Below are 17852 nucleotides of genomic sequence, written 5' to 3'. Positions count from 1 at the left end.
GAGGTTCCTCAAAAAACTAAAAATAGAATTACCATATAATCCAGCCATCCTGTTTGTGGGATTTACCCAAAGGACTTGTAAACAGTTTGTCTAAGAGATGTCTGCACTCCCGTGTTCATTGCAGAACAATTAACAACAGACACGTTAAGGAATCGTCTTTTTTAAGTGTCAAAATATAAATGTTGAGAACAGCCCAAGATGGCCAACTTCAATGATTGTGTGTTGGATAAGGAGAAGGTATGCATAGCTGCTAAATTCATCACTCATGCACCCACAGGAGAATTTAATGAAGTATTCAGTGATATTCGGCTACTATGTAATAATGACAGTCTCCTCAGGGAAAGGGCAGCACGTGCATTTGCCCATTATAACATGGATCAGTTCACACCCGTGAAGATGGAAGGATGTGAAGATCAGGTCATAATTACAGAGCATGGGGGACCTGGGTAATAGCAGAGTTTTAGATCCAAGAAACAAAATTTCCTTTACATTTGATCACGTATAGAAAAAAGCAAGTGACCCCCAGCCAGAACAAGTAGATGGAGGTCTGAAGTCTTGGAGAGAATCCTGTGACAGTGCTTTAAGAGCCTATGTGAAAGACCATTATTCCAACGGATTCTGTACTGTTTATGCTAAAAACTATCGATGGGCAACAGACTATTATTGCATGTATTGAAAGCCATGAGTGTCAGCCTAAAAACTTCTGGAATGGTCGTTGGAGATCAGAGTGGAAGTTTACCATCACACCACCTACAGCCCAGGTGGTTGGAGTGCTTAAGATTCAGGTTCACTATTACGAAGATGGCAGTGTTCAGTTGGTTAGTCATAAAGATGTACAGGATTCGCTAACTGTTTCGAATGACGCACAAACTGCCAAGGAGTTTATTAAAATCATAGAGAATGCAGAAAATGAATATCAGACAGCAATTAGTGAAAACTGTCAAACAATGTCAGATACCACATTCAAGGTCTTGCGCCGGCAGCTTCCGGTTACCCGCACCAAAATTGACTGGAACAAGATTACTCAGCTACAACATTAGCAAAGAAATGCAGAATGCCTACAGGCTGAATGTAGGATTCTTCAGTATGTGGAAAGACAAGAATTCAACATGTGGTCATATGATAAATAAGTGATTTATAAACAAGAGTGATATTTTGCTAGAGCTTTCAAAGTTAACCAGTTTTCTAACCTCATGGAATACTGTTGAACCTATAGCATTGTCTGATTCTTTTGTGTTCTCTGCTTTGTAATTTTCTGTTATTGCTATATCCAAGTGTAAGTCTTTTTTTTTAAAATTCTGCCACATTTAATGTTGGAGAGAGAGATCTATCCTAGAGACATTTTACTGTTTAAAAAAGTTTCCTAGCCATGAAGCGCTGCTACTGATTTAGACAAGGTATTATGGTCATTACTTTCTACCCCTATCCTTCCAAGCACTTCTGATACTGCAGTGGTTTTTACTGATCCACCAGCACCTAAAGAGGCTGTACTACAGTCTATAGCTAAGTGGAAGGCACATTCATCCTTCTCCCTCTGACTGCTTTGATCATCATTTATTGCATCTCAGAACTGTAATTTTCCAAAGTTTGGATTGGGACTTTTCAGGTCCTTTTTGGAGGGCAAAGGAAGTGTCAGCTTCTCTGGGGAACTTGTTTTTAAATCCAAAGACTTGAACCACATTCCCTGCACTTGAACACGTTTGCTTTCATCCCTTCTCTCATTGTCTCCTTCCCATCTTAGTACCATTGTAGTTATAGACATTTGCATTTTTAGAAGAGTTTTAGCCATTTATTTTTTTAAACAGTCAAGAACTGCTGACATACTGTGGATATAGACTATAAAACTTGAAAAATGCAGATGTTGAAGGAATAATAGGTATCTTGTGCTTTAATACTTTATGGCAGGATTGTACTATAAGCAAATGAATTAAACAGCTATGTAAATCATAAACAAAAACTGAAAATGAACCAAAATGAAAAGGATAACTTCCAGGCAGTATCTTTCTATTGTAACCTGTTATTTAAGGAAATACTAACGATTTCTTCTAAATAGGATGTAAAACTTATTTCAGATTACTCTTCCTCAGTCCTGCCTGCCAAGAACTCAAGTGTAACTGTGATAAAATAACCTGTCCCAGGTATATTGGCAGGTATGTGTGTAATCTCAGAATACACAGGTGACATAGATATAATATAACAACTGGTAATGGTGGATTCATTTACATTGCTTACAGTTCTATGACCAGGCCTTAAGGGAAGGTCAGTTTTAAAAAAAAACAAGTAATGTCTTCCTGCCTATCTCCAGATACATGTAAAAAAAAAAACGTGTTTGTGCTTCAGTTCTGTTTTTGCTCAGTAATATAGTCAAGGAACAGTTTGTTTCCAAGTACCCATTGAGCTGTGTATGCATTTTTGTTTATTTCAAATAAAATATATTTGTATTATTTGTCATCCATACTATCCATCCATACCACACTATCTTCTGTATGAGATAGTCTAATAGAAATATACCTGTTTTGTTCTAAAAATATATATAAAGGTTAACTGGCTCAAAGCATTTTTAGAATACAAGAGTGAAATGAGAATTACTTGGAGAGAAATGTTTTGTCACCAGTAACTGTAGACTTCTTTCTGTTCTTAATCAAAGTTCAAGTTTACAGAATTTGGACATTTTGAGTTCAGAAATATTTAAACATTAATATACTTAAGAATTTTAATATGTGAGCCAGTAATTTGAATATTGCTTTGATTTACAGTAATTTTGATGATGTTCATTTTGCTATTACACTGTTATTACTGATATTAATTAAAGTCCTCATAACAACTTTATTTGAATATACCACCATTTTTAATGAATAGCCATACTTTGCAAGATGTACATTAGAGCCTGATTTTTGATGTTGCAAATTTATGCTTACCATTTTGAACAACTGGAGACAAAATTTGAAGACATGATATAACAATTTTGTGTAGCATTGAAAGATTAAAAGACACTTTTAGCACACAGAAAAACATGAAGTTATGTCATGGTAAGCAATTTTCTTGACTTTTAAAAAGATTGAGTGCTTTAACATACTTAGTTCTTACAATTATTTTGTTTTATTTGCTTTCTGGACTTTTCCTTAGTGATGGGAGATTTTGTTCACTGGTAGTTTAGAGTCAAGGCATTAGTTCAGTACAATTTCATTCTGATAGGGGGAAAACCTTGTTGAATTATTCTTTAATATTAATAAAGGCATTTGTAGTTACCATGCCTTGTTACTGACACACACCAGCATTTGTGTACTGATTTTAATCACTTTTATATGTAGTGATTTGATTTGGCTAGTAGAATTTGAAAAGCTTTGCTGAAAAATGTTCAGCTCATTGTAATTTGAGAACATAGGCATTGCAGATGTGTATTAATTTTTATTATGTAAAATGTATACAGTTACCTATCTTAAAATAGAAACTAAAATAATATTTACATTAATAATATTGAAACTATGTTTGAATGTTAATATCTGCAAAAAATTGTGGTCTTCTAAAAATATTGTTTTATGGTATAATTCATCAGCTTGCAAATGTTTTCTCTGAGCAGAACTCAAAAGTTTTCATCAAGACAGGTTTTGAGAGCAATACATCTGTTGATATTAAGTATATTAATGTAAGAAACATTTGCTTTTCTAAAAGTGAAACATTCTACTATCCAGGTAATTTTGTTTTGTACTTATAAGGTTAATAGAGCCTATTTGACTTGAGCTGTATTTCATTTTGTGAAAGTATCTTTCTGCTTTTTTATTAATACTGAATATGCTTTGTTTTAAATGTAATTATAGGATTGACTGAGCCATCATCAGTCTATGATCAAAATTTTCCTAGTGAACAGTAGTTTGAAATGTTAAGATAGTTGAAGACTAAAGGCATTGTCCTGGCAATGGAGCCAAGGGTGTAAACAAAACAGCAATCCCTGCTGTATAAAAAGATTAAAGCCACAAAGTGACATCATTCTAAATACCTAGTGAGCTTTTACTAACCTTGTGAGTGACTTTTGCAATTGGAGCAAAGTGACATGTTATATTTTAATCATTTAAAGAATAATTTCCGGTTATTCTAGCCTTTTAAAAGAAGAGTGAAACAAAGAATTGAAAACTACTGTTTTGGAGATGCCTATAGCAGGTATTATGAAGTGTTGCCTCTGCCAACTGATAACAGTTTGCTTTGTGCAATGTTTTGTAAACAGTAAAAATGGTTAAGAAATGGCTGTTTCCTTCATAACTTTTATACCCTAGTAATGGTATGATAAAGGACAAATTGCCAATAATCTATCATGAACAATGAAAAGAGGCCCCAAATATAACTGTCTGGAGATTCAGGAATACTTCTTGAGCAATAGGTTTTTGAAATAGTTAGTAAAGAATATAATTATAAAGGGTAGAAATCAAAGAGCATATTATATAGGCTTTGGAGGTTCTCAAGTGGAAGAAATAATGTGACCAAAAATACAGCAGTGAGAAACAATTTATTAAATTCTTATTGTGTTTCAGATTATTGGAAATCCTGAGCTAAATAAGATGCAGTTTTTGCCTCAAAGATCTAAAATCCTGGCTTATAATTCATTTGCATAGAGGTGATAGTTTAAACAGTATAAGCATGTGAAATACTGAAGGAGAAAGCATAAGAGAAGGAAAGAGATAGCTGGACAAAATCTTTAGGAATGTTTTACATTTAGGGGGAAAAAAGCAAAAGAAAATCCAATAAAGGAGATAGTATTATTGAAAGATGTATAGTTAAGAAGAGGATCAAGAGGGTTCCACGACCTAGATCTTAAGGATGATAATGGGTTTTGAAAAGAAAGGACCAGGCCAGGCGCGGTGGCTCACACCTGTAATCCCAGCACTTTGGGAGGCTGAGGCGGGCAGATCATGAGGTTAGGAGATCAAGACCATCCTGGCTAACACAGTGAAACCCCGTCTCTACTAAAAATACAAAAAATTAGCCGGGCATGGTGGTGGGTGCCTGTAGTCCCAGCTACTTGGGAGGCTGAGGCAGGAGAATGGCGTGAACCCGGAAGGCGGAGGTTGCAGTGAGCCGAGATCGCACCACTGCCCTCCAGCCTGAGCAATAGAGCGAGACTCCGTCTCAAAAAAAAAAAGAAAAAAGAAAGAATAGAAAAGAAAGGACCAGGCACAGTGGCTCACGCCTGTAATCCCAGCACTTTGGGAGACTGAGGCAGGCAGATCATGAGGTCAGTAGTTTGAGACCAGCCTGGCCAACGTGGTGAAACCCTGTCTCTACTGAAAATACAAAAAAAATAGCTGGACGTAGTGGCACACAGCTGAAATCCCAGCTACTCAGGAGGCTGAGGCAGGAGAATCATTCGAACCCGGGAGGCAGAGGTTGCAGTGAGCTGAGATTGTGCCACTGCACTCCAGCCTGGGTGGCTGGAGACTCCATGTCAAAAAAATAATAATATGAAAGAGGCAGTCAGGAATGCCAGACTTATATAAGAGGTTGAGAATGAAAACAATAAAGATTAGAGGGATCTAGGAATTATGAAAACTTTCCTTTTACAGACCAAGTGGAAGGGAGGCTTGGGGCTTGGCACAAATGTTGAAAGATTCTGAGAAGTGAGGAGGAAGCAGACATAGCAGGTATAGGACGTTTCCTTTAAGGTTAACACAGGAGAGGTATTGATGTATTGAGAGGGAAAGAGACAGACAGGGTAAAGGAGTGGCGCTGGGAGGGGCTGGAGGTCGTGCTGAGAAATAAGGGAATGGAAATGTGAAAATTGTGGTTCAAGGGTGAAACTTTAAGAGTTTAAGATCCTGGAGGTGGTAGGATTTTGTGTGATCAAATCCAACATGTGACCTAAATGGAATCAAGGAGGAATAAAGGGCCAGTGTTAATGTTAACAAATTAGGACCAGGGGTTGAGGAAATAAGGCAAAGGAATCTAGGAACCATAACTGCAAGTTTGCCTAAAGACTCACGACAGCTTTTTGTTCTGATTGAAAGCCTTTGGAATGAGTCCCATGGATAGGCCTCTTCTGCTTTAAATGAGTAGTAAATTAATTCATTAAAAACATTTATTTTATGTCCGTTATGTACTAGACACTGTTTTAGGTGTTTGGGTTGTATTACTGAGTCCTGTATATGACAGTACCAATTTGTAATACTGAAATATTAACAAACTTGTTTTATACATTATGGTATAAAAATAGTCTTGCACTGTTTAAATTATGCTCAAAACATGAGTTCCTTGAGGTCAGAGATTGTCTTACTCATCCTTGTAGGCCAGTTACTTAAGCATAGCACCTGATGTTTAATAGGTATGTTCATGAAATGTTTGAATTACTGAAACTGTTAAATAACAGAATAATTCTGTAAGATTTTTACATGGAATTACTATCTGTGTTTTGTAAAAGGTGGAAGAAAAACAGTATTAAAATTATATATATGGCATTACAGAACTTTTTAATGAAAAAGATTACTTTTTTAAAAATATCACTGAGTTCTAAATTCTTGCTATAAAGGCAAAATATAGTAAAATTGTGAAATGTATTCTTAAATTATTTCCCTTCTCTAGTATAACCTTTCCCACATGAAACAGGAAGTCTTTCACGTGGGTATTTTTTTAGGGCATGGTATTACTACAATCATGATAAGTGATCTTAGTATACTTTACTAAATATAGACGTGAATCTTTTTCTCACCAGCAAGGAATGGACCTGTAAGACTCAGTCGTCACTAAGGATGCTTTCCATGCTTTAACTATTTTAACCAAGAATTTTAGAAGAAAGAATTAGGAAGTAGAGTTGAAGTAGCCTTGATCTGAACTCCCATCTCTGCATTCTTGCCAGGCATAGATGTCATTCTTGTGTACAGATCTATATTTTTTTCATTTGAATCTGTGATGTATACAGCTCATTTTGCTGAAATTTTCTACTCAGTTGCTTCCACATGTCATTCCTTTTAGAGTTAAAAAAGAACTTTTTGTTGTCAAATTATGTATCATTGGTTCTTAATTGTTGCCACAAGAGTGATAACTTCATTTACTTATTGCTTATGTTTTCTGCTTGTGAGACTACAAAGTTTAGCTTGTTTGCTTCTTCCCAATAATGAAATTAATGCTGTAACTATGCATCTAAGAATGCTGCTTACTACCAATTATGTATTACTTATTATTTATTACTACCAATTATTTATTACTTACTACCAATTATTACCAATTAGTTATTACAACTAATTGTAATTACAGTTAGTTATTGCAGAAGTGTTTCTATCAGTTTCTAATCCTTGATAATTTCAATTATTCTGGATTTTTGTAATATTTAATATAGCTTTTGTAATTTTGAGGTTACTTCCCTCAAATTTCTTTGTATTAAATCACAACTACATACATGTAATTGATATAATTTAGGAATTGTTATTTGTAAAACATAAATTACAGATGACCCCAAATTCTCCAAAACTGCAATGTTCAGTTCAACTTGATTACCACACAAATTGATGGAGAAAGAAAAGAACTGATCATAGTATGTTTATAAATAAAACATTTAACAACATTTGAGTCAGGAAGTTGAATTGACTGGTGAGAACCAGAGATTTTATATGTAATAACAAATGAAAGTAAAAACTGGTTTTTACAGTTACAAGCTCATTTTTTTGAGAAACTAGCTGGGTTTCTGAGAATTTGCCAAAAAAAAAAAAAAAACCACAATATTTCTGGTAACCTATCACTGGTCTTAAAGATAATGACATTTGGGTAGCTTTTTTGGCAGTAGCATACTCTGTTTTATTTTGACTCATCTTCAGTGCTATTGCAGTCCACTCTGATAAAACAGAAGAACCAATTCAACAAAAACAATGATTAGCTGATTTAGAAGAGACACCCAAGTTTATGCCCTTTCCTTGTCCTCTTACCTCACAGTTTCCTTGTGGGCCTTCCTTGTAAAGATACTTTGAGGATCTTCCCTGTGAGATCTAGTTACTGCTTTGTTGTAGTGGAGCACTATCCTGAATCAGAACTTTTTCCTTATATAGCCTGATACAAAACATACTTAATGCAATTTATTTAAATCTTATTTTTAAAAGTCATTCAGATCTTCTTGTTTCAGTAAAGAATATAGCATTATTTTAATAAAGAATATAGGTTTTATATCAGACTTTAGAGGGTACACTGACCGTTTTTTAGGACTTTCCCTTGGTTTTCAGGGAGCAAGAAAGCAAAGAGAAGAGATTTGGTTGATAACTAAATAATAATAAGTATACTATTTTTAACTTACATTTGTAAATTTCAAACATACTATGTTAAAACTAATTAAATTGCAGTGCACAGTCAGGACTGATATAATATAAACAAGAGATAATAAGGAAGCTTTATTCTAATATTAACACAGAGCACAATACTGTTCACACAGTAAATTCTTAAGATAACCTAGAGTATTCTCTTTTCACAGTAGCAAGACAGGGTACCTTAATTATTTCCTGGAAGTAAAGGGAAGATTTCCAAGTATTAGAAAAGTTTTCTGCCAAATTGCTACAAAGTATGAAAAATAAGTCATGTTTTTATCATATAACATTCCAACCTGGAGTTACAACACTTATCTTTAAAAATAGAATTAAAATGTCAGACTCATTTGAATTGAACATTGTCTTACTCAGAGAAAGCTAAAAATGATTTTTATATTGGTAACCACTTGTGAACACATTTAGAAATATCTTTGTAAGTTTATTAAGTACTTATGTTGTCTTGTGCATTGTTTTATTAGACTAGAATATATTCCCTTTTTGGTATCAAGGTACTCTTCTCACCTAAGAAGTATAGTCATACACTGCATAATGACATTTTGGTCAATGCCTGACCACATATATGACAGTAGCCCCCTAAGATTATGATGCCATATTTTTACTGTACCTTTCTTAGGTTGACATATGTCTAGATATACAAATATTTACCACTGTGTTACAACTGCCTGAAGTATTCAGTTCAGTAACATCCTGAACAGGTTTGTAGCCTAGGAGCAATAGGCTGTATCCTATAGCCTAGGTGTGTGGTAGACTGTACCACCTAGGTTGTGTAAGTACACTGTACAATGTTTGCATGATGACAGAATCACCTAACAATGCATTTCTTAGAATGCATCCCCATCATTAAACAACTCATGACTGTGTTAGAGAACAGAGCTTCAACTCTGGCATGTTGAAACTGGGATGGCCTTGCTTAGAGTGTATAATAATTTGAGTATTGACCTGGTGACAGATCCTGGACTTATTTCAGTGGCTTTCAACCTTAGATTAATAGGATGTTTTTTATTTCCCTTCTTATGAGTAAAATATATTGAAAATATATTAATGTATATATATTAACAGAAAATTGGCCTCACTTCCTCAGGTCAGACAATTTTAATTAGTGAAAATTATTTACTTAAAACATTGGTTCTCAAATCTCAAATTCAAAGTAAGTTAATTTATGCCATTCATTTTAATGATTTTTAGCATGCCTTCATGTTTCTAGAAACATTTTATAGGGTTTGAAGAGTAGAAAATGCAGCAGGAAAAGGGTAAAATAAAAATGTAATAGGTAAATTATTATAAATTTTAACTATAAACACTGAAATCAGATAAGTCTCATCTGTTTTTTATAGTACAACTTTAAGTGTGTTTTTTTCCCTCCCAGGACATTTATTCAGAACAGCTGGGGATCAACCGTTTAACCTGTCCACAGTGTCGAGTGCCTTCCCAATGGTCAGCCACCCAGTCTTTGGTCTACATTCAGCCAGCTCAGGGCATTCAGAATTTGGTGGTTTGGGGACACTTGGTACACCCACAGCCTTAGCCGCACATCCCCAACTAGCATCTTTTCCAGGTAAACATCTGTTACAAACAGTGTTCAAGGGAAGGAGGAAAGCTTGAGAATGTTCAAGCAATAATTTGTCTATTGAACAAAAGGGATAGTATATGCCTGGTATATTTAAAACTTTGGTGCAAGAATTGGCTTAATCCTATTTATCATGTGCAAAAAATTAAACACCCTAAGTGTGTTAGGTGGCAGAGCAGTTAATTAGATATCCAGGTATGTAACTAGAGAAATAGGTGTCTGTCATAGGAGAGAGTAATTCAGGCAAGTTTTTCTCATGTTTTTTGTTGAAGTATAATATACAGAAAAGTATACATAGTGTAAATGTAGAGTTGAATGAATTTTTCTCAGCCTTATTTGATTTTTAAAAAAATTATTTAGTGTGAAACTAAAGTTCAGGTTTTATGAGTATTTTTACACTCCTATTTCAAGGTCTTACTTTTCTTCACTGTAAGGAAAATGAGCTAGACTCTTAAATTTCTTTATTTTTCTGTTTTTTGTTTGTTTTGTTTTGTTTTGTTTTCTGAAACGAAATCTTGCTCTGTTGCCCAGGCTAGAGCACAGTGGTGCAATCTCAGCTCACTGCAACCTCCGCCTTCTAGGTTCAAGCAATTCTCCTGTCTCAGCCTCCCGAGTAGCTGGGATTACAGCCACGCACCATCATGTCTGGCTAATTTTTGTATTTTTAGTAGAGACGGGGTTTCGCCATGTTGGCCAGGCTGGTCTTGAACTCCTGACCTCAAGTGATCCACCCACCTCGGCCTCGCAGAGTGCTGGAATTACAGGTGTGAGCCACTGTGCCCAGCCTATTTTTCTGTATTTTATCAAAACAACTAGAGAGTTGTACCACTTACATGGAAGAAGACCAGTATTATCCAAAATTCTATAGATAATGAGGATTTAGTAGTTCAGTAAGACATCAGTTAATTAAAACTTTAGACAAACATGCTTCAATTTGTTATATTATCTTGAAAGCCTAAATTTGTATGTATTTTCTATAGATTAATTTGGCTTTAATAAATTTTAGTGAGGTCTGCATGTTTCAGTGTATGTAAGATAATTTAAAACGTTATAATTCTAGAGACACATAGGCCTGAATTTAAATCTGGCTTTGTTAGTTCATAGCTGTGTGACCTTGAACAAATTATCTGACCTCTTAGCCTCAGTTTTCTCATCTGAAAAATGAGAATCATAATAATAGTATCTGACTTAGAGGGTTCTTGTGAGGATTAAAGGAGTTAAGTCATATGTAGTGCTGAGTACAGTATCTGGTGCACATAATTAGTCCATAATTGGTAACTATCATTATTATTTTATTTTGCCCACTTTAATGGTTAATAATTTATCAAATCCTTCCTTAAAAGGAAAGAAGTGTTTTTAAAACTACGTGTAGAAAGGACAGATGGTTAAATGTGTGTTTCAAGTACTGTTTCCTGAGTCATATTACTTCTTTAATTCAGTTGTCTGGGAAGCAGTGATGCTAAGGAGGAGTAATGTGAGTGGACAGTTAAAGAAGTCTTAAACCAAGTTTTAACATTTCCTTCAAAAATATTAACAGGAATTTATTCAGTTTCTAGCATGGTTGTTTAGCAAGATGAGCATTCCACAGATATTTACTGAAATACAAGATTGCTGAATAAATATCAAAATAGATAAAAACAATATAGATAGTGATATCTTAAATATTTTTATTGTTTTATCATGCTTTATTACACTGTTGCTTTTGAACATTTCTAAGCCACAATGTAAATACTATATTATTAAAATCAAATGTCTTTTGTACTAGAATGATGGTTAACACATTTAAAAAATTACTCATCTGGAGTTCAATAATGTTGATACTTCTACTATATAGAAAAAAATTTGATAGCTCCCCCAGCCAAAATAAAGTATTCACTATTCATTTAAGGTACAAAATTCTTTGGGCATCTACTATGCTCTGCACACAAGGCCAGAAACAGAAGAATAAACATAGTATATTATATGTTGCTTACAGTTTTTAGGAGATAGATGAACAGACAATTACAAGACAGAGTCTTTAGTGATAAAAGTATGCCTAGATGAGCATACTTTTTGCCAAATGGGCAGAGACTATGCCTAGTTTTCAAAGATTCATTTTGTTTAATTTGCAGATTTCCTACAGTAACTTAAATATAAATTTTCTATAATTGGCTTTATTCAGAAGGGTAACCAAATTGCCAGACTTTTAAATCGCCCAGTAAATAAATGAGGACACAACAGGAAGATATTACTAGGAGTTTTTAATGAGGAATAATTTATTTTTATATTTTATGCACTTTCTAAAGTATTATGCATTTCAGATTAAATCAATAAATGTAAATTTATTTAATGGGTATTAGCATAATAAAATTATTTCCATTTTATATTGAAATAGTATTTCATGATAATTTAAAAAATATTTGTACTTTTTTGTAGTTAATTTTCATATTAAATTACCATGAATTTTTGCGAAGTATTTTTGGCTCTATCAAGTATGAACGATTTTTAAATTCTGCTAAATCTTCTAGGTTCAAATTGAGATCTGTTATGTCCTCTGAAATATTATTAATAGAATCTTTGAGTTAAATATGTCAAATATTGGCTGGCCATGGTGCCTCGTGCCTATAATCCCAGCATTTTGGGAGGCCGAGGCAGGCAGATCACTTGAGGCCTCACCAACATAGCCAAACCTCATCTCTACCAAAACTACAAAAATTAGCCAGGCATGGTGGTGCATGCCTGTAATCCCAGCTACCCTGGAGGCTGAGGCAAGAGAATCACTTGAATCCGGGAGATGGAGGTTGCAGTGAGCCCCTATCAGGCCACTGCACTCCAGCCTGGGCGACAGAGCACAATTCTGTCTAAAAAAAAAAAAAAAAAAAAAAAAAAAAAAGAGTTAAATGTTGCTACTATGCTGTTCTTTCTTTTGAATATACTTAGAAATTTACCATATGCTGATTTATGTAATCCTTATTTTGTATTTTTCATTTTGTCAACAAGCTGGTTTGTGACTAAATTTTGTTTATTTTCCTAAATTTAGAAGACAAACTTGTCACTTAACAAAAATTATTTCCTATGAAATAGTATCAGACATTTGTAAAGTTTATCGTCAGAAGCTCTACCATTCACATCTTTTTATTTAACTGATCTTATTGTTTTGTATTTTCTTCTGTGGTGTCAGGTTATTTAAAACACACATTTTCCCATTGTTTTCTCTAATCTCTACTGTGTGCTGCTTTACTTTTTTTTTTTTTTTTTCTTTGAGAGAGTTTCACTCCGTCACCCAGGCTGTGGAATGCAGTGGTGCGATCTCAGCTCACTGCAACCTCCATTTCCCAGGCTCAAGTGGTTCTTGTGCCTCAGCCTCCCGAGTAGTGAGGATTACAGAACGATACCACCACACCAGCTATGTGCTTATTTACCATTGACATTCTCCAATACTTTTTAAAATTTTTTTCTGAGTTTGATTATGTCTAAAATATTTGAGTCTTATTACACTTTGATTACCTTAGCAATTTTTTGGTTATTTACAAAGTCTATGAATTCCACTTTAATTACAGACTCTGTGTTAAATTATATAAATATCTTTGGGAAACCTCAGTCCCTCCCTGCTTTTTAAAATTTTTTATAGCAACAGGGTCTCTCTCTGTTGCCCAAGGCTGATCTCAAATTCCTGGCCTCAAGTGAACCTTTCACCTCAGCCTCCCAAAGCTCTGGGATTACAAGTGTGAACCACTGTGCCTGGTCCTCAGTACAGTAACTTTTTATCAGCTAGGTAGAACTTAGCTTTCAAACCTATAAATAACAAGATTGTGACTGTGCTGATACAAGCCCAAAACACATACTTTTTCTTCCTATCTAAATGTACATCTTTCATCTAAACAGTGGATAAATGATCAATGCTTTTGTGTAGTTATTCTTGGTTCAGTTCCCATTGTTCAGGCATGGCTGAATATACATTGGTGTCATTTTACTAGTAATGCCTTCCTGCAGTGCAGAAGAATAGCTTTTGCAGTTTTCTACTTATACTGTTTTTTAGACCTTTGAGACTGGCAGCTACCATGAAAATTTCACTTTTCTTTTAAACCCGATTTTGCCATTAGATAATGAAGGTGCATACCGTTTTACATTCTATTCTTAATGAAGGATATTCCTAGAAAAGTTTTTAATATTATATAATACAATAGACTGACAATTTTGAGTTTCTCCCATACTGTATTGTTGTGGGGTTTTTTCCTCTAATGTTCTTATGGTTGCCACAGTCAATGAAAAATACCCCATATCTTTTGGAAGATTGGTCTGAAAGATAATAACTGATTTGGTAATCTAGCAGACTAGCCAGTTGGAGAAGATTGTTTTTGAGATTTTAGGTGGGTCAATATAAGATTACTTCATCCTTCCTTGAAAAATGTATAAAATTTGGCTTATTTCCTTTTCTAAAACTTTAAGAGACACTATTTAAGTATTTACCTTTTATTGAATGATTTTCTACCACTGGTCATTTTATGTCAATAAAACAATCATTGTTATCTGTAATTAATGAGTGGAAGTAAAAACAAAATTCAGGCTTTCATCATTAACTTTAAGGGGAGAGGCTTTATAAATCTTTAATATTTTAATGTGAAATTACTTGTTTTTGAAATCTCCTTTGAGAACTTATTTTTTAGAACATAAAAAGGCCTACTGATTTTGCTATATTTATGGTTATCTTTAAGTATAGAAGTTTTCTTCCATAAATGTACTTGAGATATAGTGGATTACAGTAGTCTTATATTATTATTTAGACTAACTGATTTATCAGAGCCAGATTTATATTGTATGTAATTTGAGGAAAGTCTTAACATAGGTTGTAGATGTAAACTTAAATTCTAAGGGTTTGAAACAGATGAGAAAAGTTATGGGATAAGTCATCAAAGAGTGAAATACTTCTTTTATATTCCAAGTTTTCACTTTCATTTTTTAAACTATGGACTACCTTTGTCCTTTACAAGCTTGAACTCTACAAAGCTGCCAAGTGAAGATCCTTAGATACTGGCCTAATGAGAAGAGTGATAAGTGTACAAGTTCTACTGTTTAGAATTAGGAAAATGATCAGAAGTATGAGTAATTCAGTTTTGTTCCAAGATGAAACTTGAAATTTTTTTAAATAAAACATAGAAAGCCATTGTGACATTAACTGGAAAGTTAATTTATATATTTTTGTTTGGTTGGTTTGTTTGGTTTTGAGGTGCAGAATGGTGGCGAACAACTGATGCTCATACTCGTACAGGAGCAACCTTCTTTCCACCATTACTGGGAATTCCACCACTATTTGCTCCCCCAGCCCAGAATCATGATTCTTCTTCATTCCATTCAAGGACTTCGGGAAAAAGTAATCGAAATGGTCCCGAAAAAGGTATCCACGTTAACATAAGTGAAGTACTATAAATCTTCCATTCTAATATTATTTTCATAATGTTCAGGTTTAATACCTTTTTTTGTTTTTTGTTTTTGTTTGTTTGTTTGTTTGTTTTAATAGAGACAAGGTCTCACTCTTTTGCCCAGGCTGAAGTACAGTTGTGTGATCATAGCTTACTGTAGCCTCGTCCTCCTGGGCTCAAGCAATCCTCCTGCCTCAGCCTCCCAAGGACTACAGTCATGTACCACTATGCCCAGCTACGTGTTTAAATTTTATTTTTATTTTTTGTAGCAACAGGGTCTTTGTGTTTCCAGCGGTCTCAAACTTCTGGCCACCTTCTGGCCTCAAGCAATACTCACACCTCAGCCTCCAAAAGCGCTGGGATCACAAGCGTAGGCCACCACACCCGGCCTTAATAACAGTTTTATAGTGTTATGCTAGACCTTTTCACATTTTCTTGCTTAATTCTTAAAATAATTCTTTGAGATTAGAAGTATTTTAATTTTACAGCCAAGGTCAAATAAGTTGTTCAAGAAAATACTACTTACGTATGGATGTGGCCTAGTCAGGATTTTAGCCCAATTCTACTGTTTTTTCCTCTGTATTTCATTACCTCCCTCTATGTAACCCAATATAGTGTGTTACTTCTTCTGTAATTAAGTATTAACTTCATTAAAACTAATAACCTAGTACTTTTTTTAAATGATCACTAATATTTCTGCAATTAATAACTTTTTAGAATATAATTTGAAAATTATAACAACATTTTAGATGATTTACTATCTTTCTTTTCACTGAAGTGTTTTACAAAGTTCTCTAATGTGTTTTACAATTAAAACACAAAGTTTTGCATTTCATTATCTTTCTAAACATTTTGTTTAATTGAGGTGAAATTCACTTAACATAATATTAACCATCTTAAAGTGAATAATTTAGTGGTATTTAATGCATTTGCAGTGTTGTACAACCACCACCTCTATCTCGTTCTGAAACATTTTTATCACTGCAAAAGGAAACTTTGTACCCATTAAGCAGTTGCCTCCCATTCCCCTCTCTCTCAGCCCTGGAAACCATCAGTTTTCACTTTGTCCCTGTAGGTTTACCTGCTCTGAATATTTCATGTAGATGGAATCATACAACATGACCTTTTCTGTCTTCTTTCACTTATCATATTTTCAAGTTCATCCAACTGTACATATATCTGTACTTCATTTTTAAATGATGCAATAATATTCCATTGTATAAACATGTTTATTTTTATTTTCAAGGTGTAAATGGCTCAATAAATGGAAGTAATACATCATCTGTAATTGGTATCAACACATCTGTACTATCCACTACTGCTTCAAGTTCCATGGGACAAACTAAAAGTACAAGCTCAGGTGGAGGAAATCGAAAATGTAATCAGGAACAAAGCAAAAACCAGCCTTTGGATGCTAGAGTTGACAAAATCAAAGATAAGGTAAGTTGTACTTGGAAGGACTAATATATAACAGATCTATATATAAGATGAGCATTCTGAAGGTCAAATCAACAGAATCTATGGTTTAATTTCTTATGAATTACCAACTTTTATTTTTATAGATACGTGATTTATGGTGTCAGTACCAGTATAAATAATACAAATAGTAATAATAGATAAAATGTATTGAGAATTTACTGCATATCAGCTCTGCTCTAATTGCTTTTCATATAACTTTTAACTCTTCCCTGTATCCGAAATGAAGTAGCTACTGTTATTACCAATGGAGGAGCAAAGCACCAAAATAATTAGCCACTAAGTGACTGAGCCAGGATTTGAAAGCAAGTGGGTTAACTCCTGTGCATTAGAAAAGAGTGAATAAGAAAACCTTTTATTATGGAAACTTTCAAATATACAAAGTAGACAGAATGATCATTTGTACCTATTATTCAGCTTCAACAGTTGTCGCATCATGGCCAGTTTTATTTCATGTATATCCCCAACTTTGCAAGTTATCAATTTATTGCCTCTCAGCTCTCAATCACTCTTTTCTTTGCCACTTCTTGCAGTGTTAGTCCTTGTTAGTAGAAGGTCCTGGAAGAACACTGGAAGAAGATGTTACTTCTTTTTCTTCTTCTTTCTTCTTTTTTCTTTCTTCTTCTCCTTTGACAGAGTCTGGCTCTGTTGCACTGGCTGGAGTGTAGTGGCAGAATCTCAGCTCACTGCAACTTCCACCTCCCGGGCTTAAGTTATCCTCCCACCTTAGCTTCCCTAGAAGCTGGGACTACAGGTGCATGCTACCACACCGAGGTAATTTTTACATTTTTTGCAGAGATGGGATCTCACTATGTTGCCAAGGCTGGTCTTGAACACCTGAGCTCAAGGGATCCACTGCCTCAGCCTCCCAAAGTGCTGGGATTGCAGGCATGAACCACCACATGTGGCTGGGACTTCTTTTTCTGGTTCTAGTGTTTTCTTCTTTTTCTTACGCTGTGGCTGCCAATGGGTGGCTTGCTTGCTGGCTGACAGCTTCTCTACTGGTGGTATCCAGGAGATCCAGTGGTGGTCAGGAGACCCAGTAGTATACACTGTCTAGTGAGTTTCATTGGCATCTCAGCAGGCAGTTTACTAGCAAGTTTTGGAAAGTAGGTG

General features: G+C 34.6%; 1 protein-coding gene and 1 pseudogene across 50 annotated transcripts in view; both read left to right on the top strand.

The window, feature by feature from the left end:
- BAZ2B (bromodomain adjacent to zinc finger domain 2B) overlaps positions 1-17852 on the top strand; it is a 415244-nt gene that overhangs the window by 254201 nt on the left and 143191 nt on the right. For 28 of the 50 annotated variants that reach the window (XM_063790199.1, XM_063790182.1, XM_063790168.1 and 25 more), the window contains 3 exons: positions 9661-9849; positions 15068-15235; positions 16507-16700. In XM_063790199.1, coding sequence (XP_063646269.1) covers positions 9661-9849; positions 15068-15235; positions 16507-16700 — 551 coding nt within the window. The remainder of the gene's footprint in view (positions 1-9660; positions 9850-15067; positions 15236-16506; positions 16701-17852) is intronic. The other 22 variants (XM_063790193.1, XM_063790187.1, XM_063790176.1 and 19 more) reach the window with 1 other exon arrangement.
- On the top strand, positions 186-2528 carry CAPZA1P2 (CAPZA1 pseudogene 2; annotated as a pseudogene).

Source organism: Pan troglodytes, chromosome 13 (genome assembly GCF_028858775.2).
Source record: "Pan troglodytes isolate AG18354 chromosome 13, NHGRI_mPanTro3-v2.0_pri, whole genome shotgun sequence".
Classification (NCBI taxonomy): Eukaryota; Metazoa; Chordata; class Mammalia; order Primates; family Hominidae; genus Pan; species Pan troglodytes.
This window is presented reverse-complemented; position numbering and strand designations above follow the sequence as displayed.